Below are 26,694 nucleotides of genomic sequence, written 5' to 3' on the forward strand. Positions count from 1 at the left end.
AAATAAAAACAAAAAATATAACAAGGTGTTTGTATTCGAGTTTGAAAATGGTAAAAAAGTACATGTTGAAGCAGGGCCGTGATTTCCGCACGCGATGCGCCATCCCTCTGCACGATGCCAGAGAGCATGCAAGTCACAACGTCTGCTCAGCACATGGTAGGTGGTGGTGGTGGTAGTACTCACTTTACAACGTACGGCGTAGTAGAAGCATCTTGTCCACACCGTTGCGGGCCAAGATCCACCACGATGGATGCCATGACGTTTACGGATCGGTTCCTCGTCGCGAAGGTCAAATGGAGCGGCAAAACTGAACGCATCCTCGGATTTCGCCCGTACACGTTTGCCACAATGCACCCTAAGTCGGGTGAGATCACCAACGAGTGGTCGTACGAAGCGATCACCTCTCTCGACATTTCGCTCGAGGACAATTCGGTACACAACGCCATGTCGAAACGTCGCTCGCTCATGCAAGTCTTCCTGTAGGAATTCACGATCAACATGTTTGGCTTGAAAAAAAAAGTGAGTTTGAAGTTGCGTCATCGTTATCGTGCCGAGGTATTGCAAGCTCTGTCGCGTGTGCGAGCGGCATTTGCCATCGAGCGCCGCATGAAGAACGCCAGCATCCTCGCAAAGCTCACGTCGTTCGATGCACACGTTGAAACGTTCACTCTGCACCAAGAGAATGACCACCAGGTCGAGACGGAAGCCGCAGCGACAGTGCAATGCACACTCGTTGACTGCGTCCTCCAAGTCGGCGTCGACGCTGTGTACCAGCTCGGTATGTTCGCTTCCAACGTCCCAACCGTTGTATCTCAACCACCGTGATGACAAATACAGGAGGCACGAGCGGTCGATTCCCATACTTTGAGCTGACGAAGCTCCAGGCCGTGGAGCTTGCCAACGACGACCCGACTCTCCTCGTCTTGCGCATGGCGGACCTGTCGCATCTATTCCACGTGCCGAGTCCCAACGACGTCGTCCGGGCAATCTCTGAAGCAGCCTTGGCCCACGATATCGTCGTGTCTACTTCGCGAGACAAGCCGGCGGTCGAGCTACAAGCGCAGCACGTCCACTTCACACCGTTCGACTTGGACACCGTCTTGGTCTCATATGATGCCCAATTTCCCGACCTCTCCCAGGTAACGATTCCATTCAATTCGCTCGATGATCCATGTTACAACATGGCCGTCGTTGTTTGTTCGCCATATCATCTAAGCACGGCGTGACTACTTGCAGGAAAACGTTGTCGACAACGGGTCGTTGGTGCTCACAGACTCGTGGCTCCTGGAGCGCGACCATTCCCGCCTCATCACGTTTGCACAACCATTGACGAGCCTCTACGAGATTGTCCGGTACTCGCTACGATCTGCATGAAACACCATGGTAAGCTCACTCTGGCTTTCATGCTGCCGGAGCAGAAACGAAGGCGCGAGCGACGAATTCGACGTCGAGTTCGGTAGCGGCTTGCGACGTACGTACTACTCGGTGCACCGGGACGCGATCATCGCCCACCTATTGGACGCGTGCAAGTCGCGTGGCACGCTTGTCCGATTAAACAAAACCCGCACGGCGAGCGGCAGTCGACTCTTTCTACGGCGCATGCTTATGAAGACGTCGATTCCGGCCGAAGTGTTGTGGTATCAAGTCAATTGGCTCCATCGGCTTGTCGGGGGCGACAAGCCTGATACGGACAGCGCCGTGGCCCTGAAAACGCCGTCGCTGTTGCAACACCTGCGGGTCAAAAAGAAACCAACCGAGTCCAAGGCCATCACGACGTCGCACCTCGACATGGTGCTAGACTTCAACTCGAACGTCCCGCTCTGTGGCCTCTCGTCCAAGATCAAGGACAACGTCGCCCAAGCCACGAGTTTGCTCATCACCGACGTGAGTTAACCCGTGAAAAGGTCGTCCATTTGATCGTAATCGACTAGGTACCAAACATGGTGTTGCTACGCCAGCCCGACAGCCCCATGGACGCCGTCGCGGCGTATTTCCAGTGCCTGTATCGTCTTGTAGCGAGTCCTGTCAGCGCCAAACAAGCGCTCGAGCACTTTGCCGTAAGAAGAAAGGTCGTCGTTTGAAAGGTCACACCAAGGATGCGCTTTGTTTTGTAGCGTTCCGAATACATGGACGCCATGGCCGACATCCTGAAACGCAACGAGTTCCAATCAATTTACGCGGTGTTGCAGCTCTTGACGAGGTTGTTGCACGGCCCCGACCGGCTTCAAAGCCGCAAAGTACGCTCCCTCGTTTCTCTTCTTCCAAAGTTGCAATACCTGATGCGAGTTCTCCAGGTCTTTTTGTCGCACAACGGCTTCTTCACAGCGCTCCTGGCTCTGTTTCAAATCCACCACGTACGTTGGCGTTGGCTGAGGCTGGAAACGATCTGGAATGGCTCATGACATCGCCGTAGAACAACCCAATTGTGCTGGGACAGGTCTGTCATGTCCTGGAAGCGCTGCTGTCCTTGAACGTCAAATCTGGGGTCGACCCACTCTTCAACATTTTGCTCAACCACCTCTCGATGCATTACTCGATGCTCGTGCGCACACTGTGCCACTTTGCACCGACTGCAACAGTCGAAGCGTGTGTTTGTATCATGCACCACATGATCCACACGACCGTGTTGAGCTTTTCCAAGACACATGACGCCACGTGCCATCAGTGGAATACATCTCACGCGGCGGTTGGCCACTCGACTGCGCGGACGTTCTGGATGGAAAGCCCCGAACGTATGATCAAGCAGTACCATAGCTTTCTCATGGCGCACAACCCGGCCGACGATTTGCGCCACCAAACCAATGCGGTCGCATTGCGCCTGCGGTACCGTTACCGTGCGCATTTTTTGCAGCACTGGATGCACCTCGTTCAAGGGAACTTTGACGTGGCCATTGAGTGCCTTGGCTTGGATGCGGTCAAGCACGAAGGATCCAAGATGACCCAGCAGCACGGCCAGATCAAGAGCGCGATTTATGTCGTTCCCAGTGGGCTCGTTGTGACGACGCCGTCCGGAAGCAAGTCGACATACGATTTTTCCCATTTCGACGACGCGCTGGTTGGTTTTATGGCCGAAGATCCATGCGGACTCGTCGTCTCCATCAACGACCGCCACCGCGTTGTCTACTCCTACGAACGCGGCGAAATCTTCGATCGCATGTACGGACTTGGGTTTGATTATCGGAGCTCATATGTGCATCTTCCAGGCAATCGTTGGCTGGCCAGTTGGGCATTCAGCTGGACATGGCGGGTCTGTATCAAAACAACGAAATCCACACGACCAAGCCGACCGTGAAAGAGTTGGGCTTGGTCTTGCACGCCACGTTCGCATTAAAACGCGTGGACCCCCGTGATAGCAACGTTCAGTGAGTGGCATGCCGGGACACGCGCCAGACTTGACCAACCATGCGTAGGAAACCCAAACTCCTTGCGTTGACGTCGTCGTATGTCGTGGAATGCGACGAAAACCGCACAAACGTGCGGCTGTGGTCGTTCGATCAAGTGCATCAGATCACGCGCCTGCAACATCACGACGAACGATTTGAACTCGTGCTTGCGAATGGCAAGTCGCTCTGGTACGACTCGGTCGAGCGCGACGTCATGTTGGCGACGCTCTTGGACGCATGTATGCATGTCAAGACCGACGCCACAATCGCGAACGGAGCCATGTGCATTGGCATGCACATTGCGCCAACCGCGCTCATCATGCCGCTGTTGCCTCGATGCATCCTGCGCACGCTGGACGAGCGCGAGTTTTACTTTGGCCAGGGCGGGTATAATGTCCAACGACTGGGCGCACGACGACGTAATGACGTGGGTACATTTGTAGGATGGGCATGTACTACTTGAGCAAGATTTCGCATTCCCGCGACACGTTTGTCGACGCGATTGAAGAGTTCAATTCGAATTGCAACGTAAGCCGAGACACCCCACTGCATTTCACGAGCGACCCGGCGTGGATGCCCCAGTTGTGCAAAGAAATGTCGGACACAGTACGACAGACCGCTTGACCACTGGGGGTTTTTTCAACATGCGACGATGTGTCTAGCTCATGATGGCGTGCAAAACCCGCGACATGCGATCGATAGTTGCAATCTTGCAAGCGTTTTGCTGGCTGCAACACGCCCACTTGAATTTGCTCGACATGCCTGGCTGTGGCCTCCTCGAAATTCTCTTGGCTGTGCACACGACCGACAACGAAGCTGCAATTTTCTGGGCCATCACGCTGTTGCACGCCTTGTCCGAGGACGCGACGGGGTCTCCTGCTGGCAAGGCCCAGGAAGTCGCGAACAAGCAACGTATTTTCATGAACTCGCGGCTGGTTCAACATCTTCTAGCTGCATTCGACGACTCGATGCAGCGCCCGTTGACCCTTCTTGCTGTTGCCGCGCTTTTCGATTCCATCTTTTGCACGTCACGCCACTCAACCAACAACGTCCACTTCGCCGATCTTGTCGTCGCGTTCGGCAAGATCTATCCGCGCGTGCTTAGTATTTTGTACCACCGCCGTCCCGTCCCTGGCACGTTCGAGTCATGCGTGATGATCATGAAAACGGTCGTTGAGAACAGTGACGTTCCTGTTCGGATGGCAATTTGCAACATGGCGCTCGACGGCGGCCTCACGCTGCGCCATTTTTACAAAGCCATCTTTGCGACTACGCCAGATCAACGGTTTGTGCATCAGTTCATTGCATCTATCTGGATGACAGGCCACGCGCCGTCGTTTGCGTTGCTCCAGCGCATCTTACCGAGTGGGTTCTTGCGCATCCTGTCCCATCCGTCGACGAAAAAGATGGTGCGCCAATTTTGGCGAGTGCTGGCTGTCTGACGCGGGTGTATTTTTTTGTCTAGATGATGGACATGTACGGCGATGGATTCCGTATGCTCGGCATCGAGTCTGTCCGCGAGAGATCTTCCATATACTCGCGGTCGTCGATTCAATTCGACGACGAAATCGAGCCCGAAGATAGGCCGTGTGAAGCAGACGACATGGCTGCCACCGACGATCTGTTGAGCGAGCGGTTGTACTACCGGTTTGAACGATACCCCACGGCGACAGAGCTCGACATCCACGCGCGCAACCGCAAGACCGGCAACTACACATCCGAGACGTGTCGGGATATTCATTTGTTGGCCCATTTACTCCTGCATTCGTTTGCGCTACCTGACTTGATTTGGAACCCAACCACGTCCAAGGAACTCAAGTATGCGCTGGAAGAAGCACTGGTCGACCACGAAGATATGGTCCCGCCGAAACAGTACTTCACTTCGATGGCGTTTGCGTGGAATCATTGCTCGTTCCGTGTGCAATATGCGAGTCTGAACAAGGAAATCCGAGTCGGCCCGTTCTACTTGCGTATTCTTATGGACAACGTACACGACGGGTTGGTGCTCGTGGAGCCCCAAGGTGGTGGCCTCGGACGCAAGCAAGACTTTGTCGACTTGAACTTGGATTCTCGCAAGAGCATGACGTTGCGCGTGAACCACTCGATCGTGGAAATCGCCACCCATCCCCAGCGCTTCTTTGACCAGTGCTTTCAACGGTGGCTGCAGGAGCTCCCGTTTTCCAGCAACCCAGCGCCGAATCCAGCGTTTCCCCGAGGACAGGATTCAGGCTCTGTCGTTCCGCAGCACGACAACGCTGAAATCTGGTGTCTGCAATTAATGGTCGCCACGTACAAGGCGTACTCGATTGGGAGCGTCGAGGTCGGTGGACGTTTTGTCTGCCTTTGCCTAACTTTTTTGTTGCAGTTGGAGAAGGTGGCGTACGTGGTCCGCATGCTACGAGGCGAGACGCGTGCTCCCATCATCGAGGAGCTCTTGTCGTGGCTGAGCACGGTCGCGTCGGACAAAACGACGTCTTTGGCGCTGCTAACCAAGCACAACATGGAGTTGTTCCTCGACATGTCGACGTTGGTCCATGAGCACACGCCGTTGCAGTCGACGATGAGCAACGTCATGTCGAAGAAGCTGCGATCGATGAAGAGCCTCAAGCAACTCCAGCTCGTCGAACAGGCTGCGACCGCCCACAATCGGTCGCCCAAGCCATTTTCGTACTTTAACTTTTTCAAACGCGACGCAGGGGACGATCTCGACGTGGGAGAGACTAACATTGACACGATCGACGACAACTTTCAAGGCGAAGTGTACTGGTGCGTCATTGTCGGTGGATGATGGCTCGTGTGCAAGTGGGTAGTAGTGACGCGTGGCCATAGGTACATCATGACCGACAACGACCTGAACAGCGTGTCGGGGCCGCATCCTGAAAGCATTCTTCTCGCGATTTGCACGTCCAAAGGCACAGACTGGTCCCACATGCTCCTGTCCATGTACAACGATCGCATGCCGGACGAGCGAGAGTGGCGGCCCCTCCTTCGCGTGCCTCGCGTACGATGGCGTCTGTTTGTTCAGTCTCCGCTCCACGTCAACGTGTGCATTTACACAACGTCCTTGGTACCGACGGCAACATGTCGTTGCGACGTGGTTGTCGTGACGTTGGTGGTTTTAGGTTCGATCGCTCGTCGAAGCTGAAATGGATCGAACCCCGACGGGCCTTCAGTTGATGCCGGTGCCAGCGGTACGTGCCACTCGCGAAACGAGCGCAGGGCTCGTGCTGACGGACCCGCAGGGGAAACGATACCTGAGCGATCCATTTTCGTTGGCGTGCGTCGTCCAGCTGCTGTTGTGCCAAGAGCCTGCCATCGTTGAAAACGCCATTTCCATCTTGCATCGACTCGTCGTTCACAACGAAGCTACGGTAACGAACCGAGCTGCGACAACTTTGGCTTGACGTGGTTTCCATCCACTAGGCGACCAACTTGTATCGGTGCGGCGCGATCTGGTTCATGTTTGCGAGCGCCAGCCGTGTGTCGTTTTACGAGCATGCTGTGGTGCTCGAGCTGACGCATCGTCGCCAGGCAGGACACCACTCGAAAAGTGTCTTGGACGGGTTGTTGCCCCAAGCGCTCGTTCGAATCTTGGATTTGGATGGACCGACGAGCTTTGCGGACGTGTTTGCGTTCCAAGCAGACGACCATCGAGTGCTATGGACGGAATCGATGCGCGACCATCTCCAAGACATGTTGCACGAGCATTTGGCCCCGTTTGTGTGTCGGTTGCATCAAGACAGCACAGCCACGTGAGTCGCCACGTTGGCAGAGCTCGTTCTCATTCATCCCGCAGGTTTGAGTACTCGCCGATGCCGCCAGTCATCTACATGCAACTCCAAGACGACATTTACGTGTACAACATGCACTTGTCTCGGCTGTTTGCCGACGATAAAGATGACGAAGGCCATGTGCCAACCAACCCGTCGTCGCGAGCGTCGACGCATCCCGTCGACAACTTCGATGAAGACGACGATGGCGCCATGTCCGACTATGACGACGACAGTCCAGCATCGGACACGTGCCATCGCGGCGCGGCATCGGGGCGCGTCATCGACACGATTGACGATCCGCTCGCGTTCATGCGTGCTGTTCACAGCACGTGGCGCCAGGAAATCGCCACAGCCGAAGGTGGGTGCCGCCTTGAACGAACACGTGACACGCATGTCTGGTAGGCCGAATGTCCAAGGCGAAAGCGCGCCAGATCTTGCAATTGGATGCGTCCGAGCTCGACTTTGAAATAGACGGGGCGTTCCTTCGGTCTCGTTTCCGCGCCGTCTGTCTTAGTGACGGGATCGACATTGCCGAGCTCAACGAAGCGTTTGTCGTGCTCAGTTGCGTTTCGGACAGCACATGCGAGCTGGACAAACTGCCGCACAAAACGTTGTCGCTGCTGCTGCGGACGCAATTGCTGTTTTACGACACATTTCCATCGTCGTTTCAATCGATTCCGTACGACGCGTATGGTATGTACCTTCATCTGGTCGTGGGCTCGACCGTCGTTCCGCTCGAATCGTTGACTGCGTAGATTTGCTGCTCAAACTGTTGGCGCAGTTTGACTTTCGTCTCGACATGGAAAATCCCGAATACTCGCTCGAGCATGACACGCACGCGATGGAGCTTCTGTCGCTCTCGATGGAGCTGCTCTTGGCGACCATGATTTCGTCCCCATGGAACGTCGAGCAGATGCTTCGGTAGGACGTTTCCGTGCGCGTCGGGACTGTGACCGCGACGTGGTGTGGTCTAGCGCGCAAGGGCTGAGCACGATCATCAAGATTACGGATTTATGTCGTCGATCCCAGACCGGGTGGGTATCCGAGTCGGACTCGACATTCGACTACATTGGCGGATTGAGTGTCCGTGTGCTCCTGGCAGTGGCCAACACGGACGTCGGTCGAGACGAATTGGCCTTTGAACATGAAAACCCTGCCAAGAAGGACTCGATTCGACCTGTCATCACGATCGTGAGCGAATTAATCCACCAAGACGTGAGCGACGTCAACATCAACATGATCATCTTGGCGTTGGACATACTCAGCCTCATGGGGCGCCAAGAAGCCGCGCAAACGACCATTCTGGACTCGACGATGGTGTTTTGGCACGCCCTGCAGCTCATCGTGGTTCACGGCGCCCAGATGTCCAAGCAGCAGCTCGTCTGTGCGGCACTGCGTTGCGTGCGCGTGTTGGCAGGCTACGACGACGACACCAAGCCACGTGTGGTTGTGCAAACTGCGCTCACCAAACTCATTCCCATGTGGACGCCGACCATGATGCAGTCGGAACCGATGGACGTTCTCATTTCAAGTGTCTTCCAGGACTTGTACGTGCCGCAATTCATCTGGTTCGACGACATGCGCCGCGAAGTCCAAGCGTACTTGGACACGCTGCTCGAGTTTCAAGTTCCGACGGTATCGTTCGACGCCGTGGCGAGTCAGTTCTCGTTCGACGCGCTGGAGGGCGAGCCTGTCGTCGGCGGTATTTTCCTGCGTGTGTACAAACAAGGACCGGTGCGCACGCTGCCGCCTGCAGTTGCCGTCGAATTCTGCGAGTTGCTGCTTGTGTTTTTGTACGAACACGCCTTGCCCGACCGCCCCCGCTATGACGAGACGCTGCTTGCGTTGGAATGCTTTGCCTTGCTGACGGAGACGAGCGCGGCCGATGTCCAGCGCAGTTGCTTGTCCTCGTTCTCTGAGCCGCCCCTCCTCCATGCGTTGGGGATGTACATGACAATGGGCATACCCAAGTCGAATGGCGGATTCGACGTCGACGCCGTCCAACGCCGAGATGTGGCCACGACGTGCATGCAAGCGCTCGCACGGCACTGCGACGCTCCGGTGCTCGCTCCCTTGAGCCCATTTTGCAAGGACATGCTTGCGATGGCGGAACTGCAGGCCGGCGACAACGAAGCCCCCTTGACGTGCCTCGAGGAACTGTGCGCAGCGAGCCCAGACGTTTCAATGCACATTTTAACGACGTCGGCGTGGATCGAATTGTTTTCGATGACCATCCAAGCCAAGCACTACGTAACGGAAGATCAGCACGTGGCCGCCGAAACCTTGCGAGGACCAGCGGCCGAGGTACATTTTCTTGAAAAGACGACGGGATACATCGTCATGGCGCTGCGCTAGGTGTGGTACGAATTGCTCCATGGCGCCCCGGAAGTGCAGCAACTTGCTCTCGAACGACTCAAGATGTTCCTGCCGTATTCGTTGGTTCACACGCTGAAGGACGACCCGGAAGTGTTTGAAGAAGTGTTTGAGGTACTGCACCACACACGTCGTTGCTGCTTGAAGGGCTCATGGCGCGTAGGAATCGGCGTACGATGCCGAGCTCATTTGGAACGACCAGACTCGTGGCGACCTCCGCATGCATGTCGACGCCGTCCTGTCCAAGCCAAACCCGACGTTTCCCGACGATCGGATGGACTACAGCCATCTCGACAACGGGCTCGTCGTCGGCGACTTTTACTTGGATCTGTTTTTGCAAAACCCCGAAGCGACTTCTCTCCGTCATCCGTGCCACATTGCGTCACAGCTGGTGGCCGTGTGGCAGCACGAACTGGCCCAACTCATGCCGCTGGCGTCGCAGTCCATGATGAGCGTACCGCTCACGTTGCCCGACCTGGTCGACCGCCACGTTGAAAACGCTGGCCTGGTCAACAAACTCACCAACGCGCTTGTGTTCATCTATCGGGTATACTACACCTTGTCCAAGTGGTCGCGGTTCAACAACGCCCTTGTCGGTAGGAGTACGTGGACGTAAAGGCGACGACAGAGGACACCACAACGCTGTGCAAAGACCTCGTGGGCCTCCTAGCGCAGTGCCAGTCCGAACGTGCGATCGGGTTTCCCCAAACGTGTGTCCTGCGCCTCATCCAAGTGTTTGCGACCAACGGCGCGTTCAACCACCCCGACTGCATTCAGTCGTTGTTTGCCCCGCTGGCGCGAAAGCACCAGGACCCAGCCCTTGTCTTGGACATCCTGCGCACGATTTTTGAGGTACGGTCGCCGTCGTCGAGCACGGGAGGTCATCACTGTGGGGATGCATGTCAGAATCACCTGGCCCAGCCCAAGCGACTGCAGTTGTTCAATGCGCTGCAGCTTGTACGCGACCTCGACATGATGCACGTCTTGATGAGTTTTGTCGACGGGTCGGCGGACCTGGCCACCCTTCGACGACCTGTCGAATGCCAGGCCCTCGCTAACGCGATCCTTCGCATGCTGCAGCCACTGGAACAAGCAGCAGACCATGGGGCAGCTCCCCGGGCGACTCCGGCCGCGGCTCCCGTTGGGATCACGTCACGAATGAGTCTTCCCAATCTGCCGACCGCGCCCCACCACCCCATGGGTCGCTCGTCCTTGGTCGAGTTTTCCAGACCCGGTCGTGCTGCCATTCCTGTTGTCGTTCCGCCGCAACCAGTGCCCACGTTGCGATCACGGGGGCGACAAAGCATGCCAACCAACCATCCATACGGCCGCCAACCGTTTGCCCCGCGGTCGCGAAAAACAATGTCCGATGTGAGCATCGACACCCACTCGGTGGATTCTGTCTTGGCGCCGTTGCCGCCGTCAAAGGTGCAGCCACCTCTGCCTTGGACGGTCGACCCGACGGCGGAGTCGTCGGACATTTACGGCAGCGAGCCGTTGTCGACCACAACGTCGACATTCCACCGACGCCATGGCGGCGATTCGGAAGACATCGGGTCCGAGTACGAAGTGGACGACCCGTCCGAAGTCGACTTCGACCTGCACAGCACGTCGGGACGGCAACCAGAGTACGACATGTAAACGAAATGCATCATCGTTGGTCAAGTGGTCACGTGTTTAAGAAAGCAATGGCAGCTCCGATGCGCAACGACCATCGATTGCAGCGCGCGCCGTGGTCGCCACTAGTTTTTCCCACGGGCGTCGTGCACCTGTTGAATCCACTTGCGGATATGGGCCTTTTCAACTTCACGCGCTGCCTTGACCCCCGGCGAGTCGAGCGGATGGGAAAACATCAAGTCCAAATGATGCGCGCCGCCGTCAACCTTGACAGCGACAACCGACTCGGACATATCCTCGAGGACGCCCATGCCGGACCACGGGTCGTAATTGCCGTTGGAAAACACAATGTTCGACGTGTCTTTGAGCGCCTTGTGGCCGCCGTACACGGTCGTCGCCCACAGCGGACGCAGCGTCACATTCCACTGGGCGAGGCACTCCTCCGCCATCGCCGTGTCGTTGTGCAGGTCGAGCCAAAACATGTCGTTCACCCCTTGGTCTTGGGGCTGGTACAGCTCGGAGCAAAACAAGTAGTCCCAATAGTTGGCGTCCACTTGGCTCTCGGCCGACGGCGACGACGTGCTGTAGCACGGCGTGTCGAACGTGCTGTTGTAGTACACGCCGATACTGGCGCGCATGGCGTGCAGGAGCGACCGATTGCCTTCTTTCGTGGCGGGGAAGAGCGGCTCGAGCGGCAAACACGCGGCTCGCACCGGGTACGCTGGCAGTTCACTCACGCCGTTCATGATGTACGACGAAGGGTACGGGTAGTTGCCCATCGCCAAGTACTCGTACGCGCTCTTCATCCATCCAGGAATCGACAGCGCGTCTTCTTCCGTGGCTAGCGGCTCGCACAGCCCGAGAGCATCGCCCATAAACTTGCGGCCTTCGGCTGTCTTGGCCGATTCGAACAGCACATCCCACGACCGCCGCACGTTGGCGACGCAATTCGGCACCGAGCCACCGGCAGCCGACGCATCAAACGTGACGATTTGGCTGTACGCTGTCAGGTTGGCGGGGGGGGTGTCCCCGAGGAAGGACAGCACAGGGGCCGATCCGGCAATGACGCCGTCAATCACATGGGGGTACTTGATGCGGAACCACGTGCCGAGCATGCCCCCATACGACCCGCCAAACCCAATGACGGCGCTCTTGGTCACGTTCCTTGCCGCCTTGATCTCGCGCAACAAGACCGCGTAGTCCGCGAGCGCTTGCTCCGACGACAAATGTTGCAAATGTTTGGACGCGTCGGCGCCGTACGGGACGGACTTGCCAAAGAATCGGTGCTCGGCAAACACGAGGAGCGCGCCAAACTCGGCCGCATTCTCCCACATGAGGCCCGTGTGGTTCAAATACAACTCGACGTCGGCTTCGTTGCCCACGTAAAAAAAGATGGGCGCGCCGTCGCCGTGCCAGAATTCCGAGCACACAAAGTACCGTTGGCTGTACGTGTCCGGGATCGCTTCAAAATGGTTGAGCGTTTGCGTCATGTACAATTCCGAGCACCGCTTGCGCAAGTCGCCCGAAAACGCCGTGGCATTCGACGACGGCGGCGACGGTCCGTGGGTCGTGTGCTGGTTGACCGTGACCACCGAGCACACAAAGATGCCGGCAAACACAAACGCAACGCCCAGAAGCGCCTTGAACGATCGGGCAGGCGGCGCCACCGTCGACTGCGTCGACGTCAGCAACGGCACACCTTCCATCCTGCACGTGGCAAATGCAACTTTGCATCGTCGCGATCTTGCGCACGTCGTTGTCGACCTTGCCCTACTCAAACTTCAACGAGACAGTGCAAGGTGCGACTCGTGAGGATGGAAAAGTAGCGTCGTCGGGTCGGCGAAATCCCCAAAGGTGTGGCATGGTCGTTGCCGGATGCAGCGAGGGATACAATCTGCGGCGAGGGGCGAGGCTGGCCCGTTCGTTCACGCCGCCGGCGACTCCATGTGGGGGCTGCCCCTCGACCTATGGTATGATCGCTCCCAACCCTCTGTCCGGTTCATGCCGACGATGCAACCACAACGTTTGCGCACCGGCGTGTCCTTGGTGCGTCAACCACCCACTTGTGTTGGGACCAGTGCGCGACGAACCGGTCGCGTCCTCGGTCGAGAGCGAACCTGCGTCCCGAGCGTCCCCGAAAAAAGCCGCTCTCGATTCATGCATCGAGGCGGAATAAAATCCATTTTATTAAAAATTACGTTAGTTCAAGTTGATTGGCTATAATCAGGACATTTTCAGTCCGTCTACCTTTGAGTTTTCTTGTATCTACACTGCAATTGGTCAAAAGGATTGGCATGGCTGATGGGTGAGTATTGAAGTATACAGAATTGTTTAAATGAGGTTTTGGAGGTGGTCGGCTGTGGGGGGGTCAGCATTTTCCGGAGTTCACTGTACTCAAATCGGGGATTTCGCCGTGGTGGCGCCGCCGTGGACTGGCATCGGCAACGTCAACTTCACCACCAACATCAACGAAGTCGGCTCTCCTTGCACGTCGACGCTGCCCTCGTCGGAAACCCCACCGACCGCAGGAGCTCGTCTAGGTGCTAGACCCACGGAAGGGAGTTTCCATTGCCGGTGTGGGCCGTTCCTCGCAAGAACGACGGAGACACACCCTCGAGGCGCCCACTCAGGCGACGGGGTCGCCGTGCCCTCTCCACCCTGGCCTTCAGTAAGCCCGATCACCCCCCACACACACACACAGCTTCGTTGCTGCGCGAGGGCATGACATGATGCATGGCGCGCGCACCACATACGGAAAACAGTGCTCGCCACCTCTCGTGTCGCCCCCTCAGGGCGTCTATGGGCTGGGAAGGGGCCATGTTGACCATGGAATGCTCTGGACAACTCGCGCGGCGGTGGCGTCGTTCTGACTCGTTCGTCGATCCTCCTCCTCCATGGGCCAGACCCGACCAAAGCAATGCCTCAACACACCAACCGATGGGTTGGCACGAACTCGCTGGAGTGATTGGACAACCCCCCCCCACGTGGACGGCACAGTCGAGGGCTGTTGCAACGCGCGTTGGGGTCGACAAACTCCACAGCAAAAGGCGAACCAACTCGTCCAAACAACTCCGTCGTGGTGCGGTGTGGTTTGAAAGGCAGTTTGTCAACGTTCGACTGCACGGCACGCGCGAACCTGGTGCAGAGCCCAACGAACGGCTACCGTTCCTTCCACCCAGCTCGACTTGAACGCACACAAATCATCATGCACTCCCCTCCCCCTCGATGCAGCCCTGTCAGGACATCCCTACGCCGTTCGGCAAACTGGGACGGCGTACCAAAACAAGCCCACCGCCATCGGCATCAACGATCTACTCGCTCTCGTCCCACGTATTGCGCCGGGTGGACATTGGATGCAAGCGTTGAGTCATCCCGACACGAGCTTTGGTTGGGGTCGACCCGGTTCCGTTCAACTTGCTGGGTCATATTTCAGCTCCGAGAGGAATCGTCGTCGAATGCGTCGCCATCGGTTGTCGCGGGCCATCCCCCCCTCACTTGGCGACGATGCCATTCGAGACGCGAGTGCAGAGGTGGGGCACCAGAAGAATGCTGCTGCCGACCCCCTCGGCGTGTGCAGTGGATTGTTGAACGTCGGTGTCTGGATAGTTCAGCCCGTGGACCGCATGCAGGCGCTCGGTGTGGGTGCAAAGAGGCACACAACCGATGGATTCGTGGATTCGGATCAGTTTAACGTATATTCCGGTGACACAATGCGCGAATTTGGGGGGCGATTCCGTCCGATACCAGACAGAGGAGCAGGTCGTGCATTTCTTCCAGCGACTAGCCAGCCTGCCGAGTCACGTCGTCGACGAGAGCCAACATGCACACGTCGGACATGTTGCAGCAGCCGCGTGGCGCTGAGCCATGTGCGGACACGGCGCCTGGAACGCATGCAGGGGCGTGGCCACCGTGTGCGTCTAGGGGCTGTCGACGTCGCTGCGGGCGACGCGGCGCGCGGACTCCATTGCACCCGCGGTTCGAACAGCCCGACGGCGACCGTGAGAAAGGCGGCCGGCCGAATCCGCGCAATTGATTGGATACAATGGCGTTGATGGTCAAGAGTGGGTGCGTGAATGAGCCAGTTTCCAGTTTGGGTGGTGGCCTCGTCGCGATGAAGTGGCTCTCTGGGCTCTCGCGCTTGTTGTGGGCTCTTCATTTTGAAATCGATTGCCAGGACGATGCTACGACGTCGGTCCGACAGCAGCGGCAAAAAACGCCGCCTCGCCAAGTCGTGTGCGAGCTGTGTTCGCCCGTTTGACGCGTTTCATTGGAAGTATCGGTGCACGACGTGCGAACGAGTCATTTGCCGCGACTGTACCGTCAAAGTGACGTGGACCAAGCGGGTGTGCTGGAAGTGCGTGGTCGATGCGCAGACTCGAGCGCAGACACGTCACCACGTCAACAACAACGACGACCCGGATCCTGTCGAGCAAGCCGTCCCTATCCTCGACGTCACGGAGGAGTCGACATGCTTCTTGCCCATTCCGACGGGAACGGACCCCAGCCACCTCGACAAATTCGCGCCGCTGACCCCGACGACAACCAACGACTCGGACGGGGACCAGGCAACGTACTACTACACAGACACGTTGCGAGGCAGTCAGTACGGCGAGTCGAGGGTCGATTCGTTCTTGGAGGACGGCGGTCTCCGCGTCTCGGCCAAGATTTTGAACGACCCAGACGATCTGTTTCGGTGCTCACACAAGCTCTCAAGTCGGTCGTACGATTCGCCCGACCTCGACTTTGACTGGATCCATCCGTTTCCGAAAGCGCCGCGGCCGGCTTCGGACGCATCGCGCCTCGACTGCCTCGACCGCCTCGACATGGAGGCCCACATCCACGTGCTCCAACACGACCAAGTCATCGCCAAGCACGTCCAGGACGCCATGCGCGTGCTTGGCAACGCCCCTATCGGTTCCATGCACATCGTGTTTGAACACGTTGTGTACAACCTGGCATGCACCGGGTACAGCGCCGTGTTTGACATGGCGGACAAGACTGTGCGGGAGGAGGCGGCTTGCACCCACGGCATCCTGCATCCGACGCCTCTCGTTGTCCTCGACACGTCCAACGACGCGCGATTCCGAGCGCATCCTCTCGCCGTCGAGCACAACGCGTCGGCGTATGTGTCAGTGCCAGTATTTGTGTCGTCGTCGCTGCATAAGGAATGCATCGGGACGATTGACATTGCACGCCACGAGCCTCTGTCGGTGGCCCCGTCCGCTGCGCAACTCAAAGCCCTTCAAACCCTCGTGACCAGCCTTGGCATGCACATCGAGCGAAGATGTGCCGAATTCAGCCAAGTCCACCACACAAACCGCGGACGTCGCCACACGGCACCGATTGTAACAATCGACGAAGACGTCGTGATCTCTTCTACAAAGCCGCTGCTTCCGACCTCCGCCATGGATCTGCACGAGGTAACGACGGACCCCAACGAAATATTGCTCGAGCTGTGGGAACGCGTCATGCAAACGTCGCGGATGCTGCGCGCGACTGTGTCTCGCTGATTCAGACGCGTCCACGACAAAGTTGGACCGCTGCGCACGAACGACATCAACTAGCAACTGCCCTCCGGTCGGCAGCCGACCAGTGGCTCGCGGTCTCGATCGCGGCGCCGCCAGCTACCTATTGACGTAGGTCGAGGGCCGTGATAACTTAATCCATGTGTCGGGTTCTAGCAACGTGTCGTCATTCAGCGACCGGTCGTCCGTTGAGGAGCCGACTGGTCGCTGCGTGGCGCGTCCGTGGCTTGTTGAGGGGCGCTGTGTCGTCGTCGAGTGGTGGGCGGGATGCCGATTTTGGCTGCACCCGAATGACGTCGGCGTTGCCACCTTGGCCAGAGGGTGTGTATTTCTCGCGCGGTGGTTTGCCAGACGTGTACTTTTGCCATGTCTCTTTGGACGATGCCATGGCGTTACGAAGGAACGACCGGGACATCGGGCGCGCTTGGTCTTGGAGTTTCTGGAGGTGGTCGGCCGCGGCGGCGTGGATCTTTTGCACGGCGGTCGAGTTGGATTGTACGAGATGCGCCGTCGTCGTCACCGCTAGCGGGCACGTCATCGACAGCAACGACATCCACGGCACCTTTATGCACGGTCGCGAACACGGCGTCTTGGGCCTTGGCCAAGTCGGACTCTGGTTTTTCATCGTCTACAGCGATTTGGAGCAATCGGTTGGCATCATCTGTCTGCACGACAGTTGAGATGCCGGCGGACAAGAGGGGTGCACCAACCATCATGACGGTCGCCGCCGACGTGGCAAACGTCCGAGGCGGTCGATGGGACAGCAGCATGTCGCTGAATGTATCCAACGACGTCGTGGCCCGGACGTCGGGCGGCAACGACGTGGACGGAATCTGTTTGAACAAGACGCAGATCGGGCACGTGTACTGCGCCGTGCAGAGGAGGCACGGCGTGATGTGGGGCCGGACGTCGCCTGCAAACTTTTGAACGGACGGTGCAAACGCGAGGTACTCTTTGAGCACGTCCAGGTGGTCGATGTCGGCGCACAGCGCGCGCAGGAACTTTTTGTCGATTTCACTACGTCCCGTCGTTGGGCATGGATGACGACCGGCGGCCTCACCTCTGCACCACATTTGGACGACACACCACCATCGTGACATCGTCGCCGCACGCGACGGAGCTGGCTTTGGGCCCCACACACTTGGACGCTTCGACTCCGAGCACTTCGACTTGAGCGAGACTCAATGTTGTCGTGGCCTCGACTTGAACTCGAACGAATCGACCTGCGATCGCATCCCATGTCGTGGTGTGCCTTGGACGAGCAACGTACCGAGCGTCCCTTCCGGGGCGTGCCACACAAGAGGATTCTGGGCTGCACAGTCGTCGCCGAATTTGGTCCACACACTTTGCGCTTTGCACGTCCGCAGCATGAACTTGCCGCTCTCTGGTTCGAACGGCGACTCGCTCACCATGACACAGCATGGAAACAGGCGCTGACCGTCCGCCCCGGTCCGATTCCACACGCGAATCGTGTCGACGCGGCAATGGACACCCAAATCCACCTGCATCGTCGCCGTCAGTGTTGGGTCGAGCAGCGTGCTGCCCCACCTGCCAGAATGGACAGATCTCGCAAAACGTTTGGCTGCACGAGCTTTCAAACTGGCCGTCCGTGTTGCCGTCCAACGCCATCGCCGCCTGCACCATGAGCATCGTCTGCCCGTGCGTGTGGTCGAATGCCGTCGTACCGAATACCCGGAATTTACGCTGCTCTGCACCGCGGCGACCGTGTACTTGGTATGGCGCGCCATGTTTTCCGGCATTTGGTACATACAATGGAGCTTTGTCGGGGCCTTGACATACCGATGGACGAGTGTGTGGCCCGTGCAGCCGCCCGTATTGTTTCCCCACGTGTAGATTTCACCGTCCGTGCTGACCGCCGCCGTATGCGCGTTGCCGCAGCTGCAGGACAATGATGTGCCGCGTACAGAGCGAATCGAAGAACCCACCTGACGTTCGAGATGGGCACCCCCTTCAATTGGGGGAGGGCCACGAATACCGGGCAAAACTTGCCGAGCGCATGCGCACTGCCGCAGACGTACAAGTGGCCACCCTTCGATCCACGTGCCATGTCCGCTTCGATTGCCGTGAGAGCGGCGGTGTGCGACACCCCGCAGCTCACGTCGACGATAAACTGTCCCGTTAAGCTCGTCACGAGCGTTGGTGCTGTAAGGACCCCGAGGAGTCCGCCTTTGAGCTCATTGTCCGTGTCTGCGCATCGATTGCATGAATCCACGTCGTGTTGGATGCAACGAAGATGTACCCATGATGCGACCGTCGCCCAGCCCCAATCGGCCACCGTCGCCGCTTCCCCAGACAAATAATTCGCCATTTGCCGTGACCGCGGCCGAATGGGACGGCCCGCACGCGATCTTTCGTACCTAGATTCCATCATCACAAAGGAAGAATGTCCAAGCAGGGCCTACCGCTGCTGGAAGCGACAGAGGCAATGGCATGATTGTAAAGCAGTCCGTTATGTCCAGGTCGACGCCGTTCGTCGATAGAAGAGAGGAAGCCGGCTGCTTGGACATGTGTCGGTGGCCGACAGGCGTCGTGCGTGGTCGTAGCGGCACATCTGGCTCCAACCCCAATTTCCCCGTCGCGGCCGAGCCCCACACAAAGACCTACTCCGATGTGTACCTTCAATACCCAGGACGACGACGCACCTGTCCATCGTTGCGCAGTGCCAAACTGTGGGAATAACCTGCTGCAACCGATCGGAAACGCATGCTGTCCAGCTGAGCCATGGGCTGCGGGACAGGTAAATCTGCGTGGACGCCGGTCCCGAGTCGTCCGAACGTGCCGAAGCCCCAGCCGTAAATTTTCCTGTCCGCAACATGGATGAGAAGAACCAGTGGTTGGATGTCATGCAACGGTTTGCACCCCGATGCGTGAACGGCGAGCGCGTGCTTAGCTCCGACGGAGATTTCTTGCAAGGCATGGCCGCCGTGGAATTGCTTTTGAGGTGGTCCTCGACTCGTCAGTCCGCTGACTTCGATCGTTCGAAGTGCCGGGTTCGTCTATGCGATCGAATGCTGCATGGAACGGAGATGTGGCCGCAACGTGTTTGTACCGACGCGGGTTCGGCATTTTCTCGTCCGATTCGGTCTTGTTTCAGCCGCACCCGGCGAATTTCGTCGCGCTTGGCGTTCCAATTGTCTTGTTTTGCCTGGAACTCGGCCTTCACGACGTCGTCGATGGCGTGATGGAGTTTCCGCATGCCCCTCCACGTTGTCGCCCCTCGCTTCAGCAATCTAGGCAAACGAGTTCATCGTTGCTGCCAAGTGTGCCGAGCAACGCACTCGGCCACAAGCTTCGCATTGTTGTTATGGAGAGCTTGTTTATATTTCAAGTCAAGCCGCTTCATGCGGTCGTGGAAGGGAGCACCCATGCACTCAATCTCGAGCGCCAACACCTTGGACAAGTCGTCCACGATCGCTTGTTTGCCGGCATCGTGGACCGCCAACCCGCGAAGCTGCCGTCCCAACGTTATCAATGCGTCGTAGGCACACTGCACGTACACGCATGGCGTTGGCGGCCAAATCGGCGGACAAGTCGAACTCGATGATTTCTTGCAACTTGTCGAGGGGCAGAGCTGCCCGAACATCGGGCGGCATAGTCTGTCCCAAGTTGAAGTACTCGACGATGGCGACCGCCCTAAGCACGGCACAACACAGTCATCCTGCCCACCCTCTGGGCACGTGGTACCCTTTGCGCTGCTGGTCGGGGGATACGACGGGCGGAGCAGGGGGCGCATTTGCCCGAAACATATTGCGAACGTAGTTTTGCTCGTGCATGTGGGCGTCCCGGCGAACTTGCGCTGGCGCCACGAGCTTCAGTTGCTCTGTTCGCGCTGTGAACGGTCGGTTGGCCACTACAACACGGCAATTTCAGACCAATTTTTGCACGTAGCCGTGGACGTTTTGGTCGTACATGGCACGGTCTCGTCGTTGGGCTCGTACAAATAGTTCCATCGACGCTGGGATCCGCCCCAACAGTACAATTCGCCAGTGTCTGTAAGTGCATACGCCACGGTACTGCCGCAACTGACATGCTTGATGCGGCGCCCCCACAGCCAAGCCGTGTTGACGGCCACCTACGTGGGAGTCCGTTAGCCTGCTCTCGCTCGTGAAGGATGGCCTGCCATGTCGTGCACACCGGTGCAGATGCCTGTTGCATACCATGCGATTTTGAAACGATAGCTGCTGTGTCTCGACCGCATCGAGCTTCTTCGCTGCAACGGCGGCCAGTTTCGCCTGCAGTTCCTGCTCTTGTTTCTTGGCAGCGGATTCCCATCCGGCCGATTTCGTCGATGGATGGGAGGCGACAAGCGGCGACCACTCGTCGGCACCGCGCACGCGGGCGGTCCACAGCGCCAGCAACTTTTCAAAGTATGGGCACTCGACAAAGTCCTTGGTAGCTGGCTACAATGCACGACCGCACGAATGTGTCACCCAACCAACGCAGTAAACAGGTTGACCGGCTTACTGCTCCGTCGAACCGGTTGAACGAACCACGACCAAAGACATATACCTGGCCCGCCGCGTCGAGGGTGTCGCCAAGGATGTACTACGGCTATCGTGAGAGGTGGCTCTTGACAGAGCAGCATGTTCGATTACGTTGGCAAATCGCTTGGCCTTTCGCACGAGCTGGTCGCGGTCGCTGCGTATTTGTTCCCACTGAATATTCCACTTGGCTTCGTCGATCGTGTACTGCTCTTGCGCATCTTCCTTGTCCAGAATTCCCTCGAGCTTCTTGGCTAGCACAGACTTGGGCAAGAGTTTGTTATGTGGAATGTTGCGGAGCTGGAGCTCCTTGCGCACGTCCACCAACTATGTCAATCACACATCCGTCGATACGACCGAGAAACTTTTCCGAACACAGGGACGGGGGGGTCGTGGTATCGTACCGTGAGCCAAATCGTGCGAAACGATTTGTAGTCGAGGGCTTCCGAGTCAGGCTACCAGCAAGGTGAAAAATGCAATCACGTCCCCCAGCCCGGTTGGACTGCAGAGGGGGGAAAGCCGTCGTGTGGCGTACGTTTTCGTGCTGGGAAAAGATGGACTCCATTTTGTCGAGGGGCATTTTGATGGAGAGAAATTTGAGCACACCTAATGCGCCCCAACGATTGAGGTGTCGACGAATCGACGGAACGGCGTACGCTCGAACTCGTCGCGCCCGATCTCGCCGGAATCGTCGGCGTCAAACATGGTGAAGATATCTTTGGGCGTGAGGGCTTTGCCGGGGCAGAAGCCGCCCGTCCGCGCCGGATTGGACGGGTCGCACGTGAACAGCGCGACGCGAAACTCGTCGAACGTGATGTATCCTGGCCACCACACACACCGCCGCCATCAACCACGGTCAACCAGGGAATGGCAAAGTACCCTTTTGCGCCACGTCGCACTTTCGAAAGTACACAACGGCTTTCCCGTCGGGGATGTCAAAGTTCAAATCTTGGAGTAACACCATGAACTCGGCCATGTCGATCCCGCCCGACTTGTCGCGGTCGTACTTTTTGAACATCTAGAGAGAATGGGCACCTAACACCAGACGACGGGAATCAACCTCTGCCGCGTCCAAGAACGCTTCGTGCTCTTGGACGGGGGCGTCGTTGTTGCTCGGGTCCTCCAAGATGTCCTTGCTGAGCGGGATCCCGTTAACAAAGATTACATCTACGGCAAGGAGACTTAGGCCATGCCAATGCCAGGCATCACATGTACTCGAGGCTGCAGCTTTGTTCCGAAACAAGGTTTTGCGCATTGATGCCGCCGCCATGGCCCCGCCGCTGGTATGTCGCTCCGTTCAGGTTCACCGTTTCAGAACTGTTTCATGTGGTTTCGTCGTAAGATCGCTGTCCAGGTAAGGCCAGCGCCGACTTGCGCTATCGCCACCCCTTGCTACGCCCCCCCGCTAGCTCCATAACTCCAAGTGGCTGCCTGCACGTTGTTTGTCCTTGTGCATGCGTTGTGGTACCCATCAGCCCGCCCGAGGATGTGCAACATATAATTCACCCCCAATCGTACCAAATGTATTGCCTACCCCCTTCGCGTGTGTTCGAGGGTAGACGATAGCGCCGCCTCAAGTCCGTGCCATCGAGGTATCCATCGCAGACGCCCCGAGCATACACTCGAGTCGCCCGTAAAGGGGCTGACCTGCCTCCGCCACAATGCAAGTTGAACATTCGACTGGGCGAGATATACTGCCATGGATATTTCTAGATTGTTTAAACGGATTTAACGTTTTTTAGAAGAACCTCGGAATGGGGCAGGCCTGTGCCCGCAAAGAAGGCCACGCTCCACGATACAAAAGGATCGACATCGCGTTGGACACCTCGGCGCTGATGATTTGACGACGCTGAAAAGGGGAAAGGTATCCGCATGGGCAATAGCCGTCCGCTGTGGTCCACCCTTGTTTATCGCACCACGTTTAAACGTAGTTTATCTCCACTCGGCCAAATGTAATCGCAAAGTAATCACTGCGTTTGCTTCAATTCGTACATTGGTCGCATGGTCACACGAACAATGTACGCTCGCCTCACTATAGTGCTGGATCATTGTACAATGTACGTACTGATTCCATCGAACGACGTCTGTGTACGACTTGTCGAGGACCCATCCTTCGAATTTTGCCATTCCCCAATTCTCTGGTCGACAAAGGAAACATGATGGACGGCCTGAAGCTGTTCCTCGAGCAAAACAAGGAAGGCGTGTGGCCTGCGGCCGGCGCGGCCGCGGGTCTCTTCGGTGTGGCCCTCGTCCTGCACTCGAAGGCGGCGCTCAACATGTTTATTCCGGGGAGCTCGCTCCCTATCGGCCAAGTGTTCAACTGGGCAGTTGCCACCGTGTTTGTGCTGACATCGATCCGCATGGCCACGGTGCACCAAAAAACTTCGGCTCCCCATGACTTGACGATCGTCTTGTCGTTTTTCTCGTCCCTGTCCTTCCTCTTGGTCGCATTCTCAGTGTCTGCGATCCGCGCCGAATCCAAGGCTGTTTTTTACTCGGTCGCGGCGTCCGCGATCGCGTTGTTTGCGTCGTCGTTGTTTGTGCTGCAAATCGAAACCTCTACCACCACAAAGGGCGCGGTTGCCGCCTCCCTCGTTGTGTTTGCGTCCGCTTTGTTCCAAACCGCCAAATCCGTTGCCAACACCGAAACCAAGCGGGACGGGTCGGACTTTGCCACGACCCTCCTCGGATCCACCCGCCTTTTGTCCAACCCGGACTCTGTGTTGGGCCGTGATGCCGTGAACTCGCGCTTTGAGCAATACGACAAGCTGTTCACGGGCGCCCGTAAGGAAGCTGGTGCGATCTCTACCGACGAAAGTATCAAGCTGCGCCAGAGCGAGTACCAATTGATGGTCGATAGCTTCTATGACTTGGTCACTGACTTCTACGAGTACGGATGGGGTCAATCGTTCCACTTTGCCAACCGCTTCAAGGGAGAGACGTTCTCCGAGTCGATCAAGCGAGTAGAATACTTCTTGGCCGCCAAGTTGGGACTGAGCAAGGACAGCTACTGCTTGGATATGGGGTGTGGCATCGGTGGCCCCATGCGCAACATCGCTCGCTTCTCTGGCGCCAAGATCAAGGGCCTCACCATCAACGAGTACCAAGTGCGAGTCGCGAACCGCAACAACAAGCAATGCGGACTGGACTCGCGATGCCATGTCCAGCAAGGCAACTTTATGGACATGCCGTTTGAAGCGAACACATTTGACGCAATCTACGCAATTGAGTCCGTGTGCCACGCCCCGGACAAGAAGGCGTGCTTTTCGGAGGCGGCGCGCGTCCTCAAACCCGGTGGCACGTTTGTCGGCCTCGATTGGGCTGTGCTCAACGATTACGACCCCAAGAACATGCATCACATCGCGTTGAAGGAAGGCATCGAAGTGGGCAACGGACTCCCGACGTTGGAAACCCCCCAGCAGATTGCCAAGGCCCTCACCGACGCCGGTCTCGAAGTTGTCACACACTACAGCCTCCAAGACAACTACCGCGACCCGCACGAGATCCCGTGGTACGAGACGCTCGAAGGCAAGTGGACCCTCCAGGGCTTCCGTATGACGTGGTTTGGTCGCCAGTGCACGCACATCCTCGTCACGATCTTGGAGACGCTCAAGATTGCCCCAAAGGGCACGGTCAAGGTCAGTTTGATGTTGAACAAGACGGCCGACGACATCGTCGAAGCTGGCCGCGCCAACATCTTTACGCCGTCGTACTTCTTCATGGCTCGCAAGCCTCTCAAGTAAGACGAAGGCATTTTCGTGCGTGTAGATTTTATTTCAAGAGACCATTTCCCATACGACGCGCCATCTCCTTGACAGCCAACGACACATTGAGCTGCAGGACTATTGGTCGCTCACGTGTTTGAGCGCATGCGAGTCATTAAATTCGAGTGCGAGGCGTCGAGTCGTTTAGCAGTACGGGGCTGTCGCTAAATGGTACCCTATAAGTGGACTTTGTTACTAAATCGTTACTAGTGTTGCAAAACGGTCACCAAAACTTTTCAATATTACTAAATGGTCACCTATCCGGATAACGAGTGCTTCAAACACCATCAGTCTCCAACGACACCGAAGCACTCCAAACACATTGGATACAGCATGCCATCGCAGGGCGTCCGCATCGTGGTGGCCAACCACCACGCGTAAATACACTTCCAAGTTCACGTGCCGACTCGAATTTGAGCGCACATTTTAGGGCCTAAACGACTCTCAAGAGGTTGACGGGGCATGTCGTGCTATTGCTGTGGGTCGCATTAACGGCACGTCGACGCAGTTGCAGGACGAAGGCGTCGTTGGCATGGAACGCTGGCGGGTTGCTGAAAATGAGGGCCCGCGAAGGGTTGACCATCATATCCAATGGTCCGACAACATCACGCCCGCGGCAAACTCCACTGGAAAAAAGGTGGTGGTTGGGAGGGCCTTGGTGGTTATGTCGGACAAACGTACTGGAATACCAGTTGGCCGTGAGCCACTCGTGTAGCGCGAGAATTTTTTCACATGCGCGGAAGAGGTTCGACGACTCGTTCATGCCAAGAGCTTCCATCGCATCGTGTCGAAGCTTGCGCCACTGAATGCGATCGTCGGCGATGTACTTGACCGTCAAGTCGGTCTCAACCATGTGCCACTGCAGCCCAAGGATCCTCACAACGGATGCGACCTATTCCACCAAGTGAAAGCGAGCTTCGGCAGGCAGCAACGTACGTGGACGCACAAGACAACTCCTTCAAGGACAAGTGCTGCTCTCATAACGGCGTAAGCAGATGCGGTGCCAACTGCTGCGCCACAAATGAACTTCAGCACAAACCCCCTCAAGGGGCTCGGGGCGTCGTTGTCTCGCTCGTTCATGTCGCTGTTGTCGCGAGCTATATGTGTCTGCCATTCAGGACGACATGGGAAGCATGCATCCATGCACTGCATGGGCAAACCCACACTGTTGGAACAATCGTGCGGCGAGTCGTCGCACGATGCTGGGAACACTTTGTGTTAGACGAGCAAAGCCAACGAAAGGCGTGTGCGAAGGACTCGAACGTACACGTAAACGAGCGAGCGCCAGCCAAGCCCACCAAACGCATGACTGTAAGCCGGATCGCGACGTGATTGCCGGGCAGTGTGTGCCACGGGCGACAAGGGACAACCATTCGGCGCAACTTGCCATCCCGGAGCGGACACGGGAGGATTCGAACCAGCAAATGCTTGGTCTCGACGACATGATTCACCCCACACTTACCGCCTCGGGCTGCCTTGACTACGTTCATCGGCTGCATGCTGTCACCTTGCATGTTCATGTCTAGGCGTGACATGCCGACGACGGAATGTAGTAAATAGTCTTCTTGCGATTAGTATAAAAAACACTGTCAACGAGAAGTGACGAGCAAGTTTATATTCGTAGCCCGCTTCAAGCGCCGCCATCGCAATGGACGCCTTGCAAACGTTTTGCGCTGGAGGCAGCATGCCGAGAGTAGAACTGCCGTGGCGGTGTCCCTGCACCCCTTCCGACATCGTACAGCTGCGTCGACGTCCTC

The 26,694-nt window shown here is 57.3% G+C and overlaps 6 protein-coding genes across 7 annotated transcripts; 3 read left to right on the plus strand and 3 right to left on the minus strand.

The window, feature by feature from the left end:
- Positions 1-196: 196 nt before the first annotated feature.
- On the plus strand, positions 197-13,345 carry H310_03445. Of its 2 annotated transcripts, XM_008867316.1 has the most exons (27): positions 197-432; positions 484-778; positions 838-1,139; positions 1,237-1,352; positions 1,419-1,884; positions 1,932-2,057; positions 2,115-2,237; positions 2,295-2,354; positions 2,414-3,156; positions 3,204-3,362; positions 3,411-3,770; positions 3,827-3,989; positions 4,046-4,792; positions 4,849-5,703; positions 5,749-6,149; positions 6,213-6,450; positions 6,506-6,574; positions 6,626-6,754; positions 6,807-7,135; positions 7,180-7,514; positions 7,559-7,849; positions 7,912-8,077; positions 8,131-9,460; positions 9,512-9,643; positions 9,693-10,076; positions 10,130-10,381; positions 10,436-13,345. In XM_008867316.1, exons 1-27 carry the CDS (start codon positions 247-249, stop codon positions 11,168-11,170), a joined length of 9,492 nt encoding a protein of 3,163 aa, XP_008865538.1. In that variant the 5' UTR covers positions 197-246; the 3' UTR covers positions 11,171-13,345. The 2 variants fall into 2 exon arrangements, with proteins under 2 accessions (XP_008865538.1, XP_008865537.1); XM_008867315.1 differs by having other exon boundaries at positions 10,130-13,345.
- On the minus strand, positions 11,159-13,291 carry H310_03446 (hypothetical protein). Its single transcript, XM_008867317.1, has one exon. It carries the CDS (start codon positions 12,850-12,852, stop codon positions 11,272-11,274), a length of 1,581 nt encoding a protein of 526 aa, XP_008865539.1. The 5' UTR covers positions 12,853-13,291; the 3' UTR covers positions 11,159-11,271.
- Positions 13,346-15,245: 1,900 nt separating the features above from the next.
- H310_03447 (hypothetical protein) lies at positions 15,246-16,830 on the plus strand. The gene has a single exon (XM_008867318.1). The coding sequence runs from the start codon at positions 15,325-15,327 to the stop codon at positions 16,654-16,656; it is 1,332 nt and encodes a 443-aa protein (XP_008865540.1). The 5' UTR covers positions 15,246-15,324; the 3' UTR covers positions 16,657-16,830.
- H310_03448 (hypothetical protein) lies at positions 16,182-22,481 on the minus strand. The gene is made up of 26 exons (XM_008867319.1): positions 22,389-22,481; positions 22,234-22,340; positions 22,053-22,191; positions 21,830-21,994; positions 21,709-21,779; positions 21,578-21,628; positions 21,288-21,500; positions 21,157-21,237; positions 20,850-21,092; positions 20,602-20,764; positions 20,377-20,542; positions 20,190-20,325; positions 19,971-20,143; positions 19,742-19,922; positions 19,552-19,688; positions 19,335-19,494; positions 19,095-19,292; positions 18,932-19,049; positions 18,618-18,879; positions 18,357-18,570; positions 18,220-18,306; positions 17,942-18,173; positions 17,732-17,894; positions 17,382-17,688; positions 17,234-17,336; positions 16,182-17,193 (listed from the first exon to the last, which is right to left on the minus strand). Exons 1-26 carry the CDS (start codon positions 22,441-22,443, stop codon positions 16,838-16,840), a joined length of 4,281 nt encoding a protein of 1,426 aa, XP_008865541.1. The 5' UTR covers positions 22,444-22,481; the 3' UTR covers positions 16,182-16,837.
- Positions 22,482-23,298: 817 nt separating this feature from the next.
- Positions 23,299-25,070, plus strand: H310_03449 (hypothetical protein). Its single transcript, XM_008867320.1, has one exon. The coding sequence runs from the start codon at positions 23,330-23,332 to the stop codon at positions 24,914-24,916; it is 1,587 nt and encodes a 528-aa protein (XP_008865542.1). The 5' UTR covers positions 23,299-23,329; the 3' UTR covers positions 24,917-25,070.
- A 256-nt stretch (positions 25,071-25,326) lies between these two features.
- H310_03450 (hypothetical protein) lies at positions 25,327-26,486 on the minus strand. Its single transcript, XM_008867321.1, has 3 exons — positions 26,205-26,486; positions 25,874-26,139; positions 25,327-25,829 (listed from the first exon to the last, which is right to left on the minus strand). Exons 1-3 carry the CDS (start codon positions 26,470-26,472, stop codon positions 25,371-25,373), a joined length of 993 nt encoding a protein of 330 aa, XP_008865543.1. The 5' UTR covers positions 26,473-26,486; the 3' UTR covers positions 25,327-25,370.
- Positions 26,487-26,694: the final 208 nt, after the last annotated feature.

Source organism: Aphanomyces invadans (assembly GCF_000520115.1).
Source record: "Aphanomyces invadans strain NJM9701 unplaced genomic scaffold supercont1.5, whole genome shotgun sequence".
Classification (NCBI taxonomy): domain Eukaryota; phylum Oomycota; class Saprolegniomycetes; order Saprolegniales; family Verrucalvaceae; genus Aphanomyces; species Aphanomyces invadans.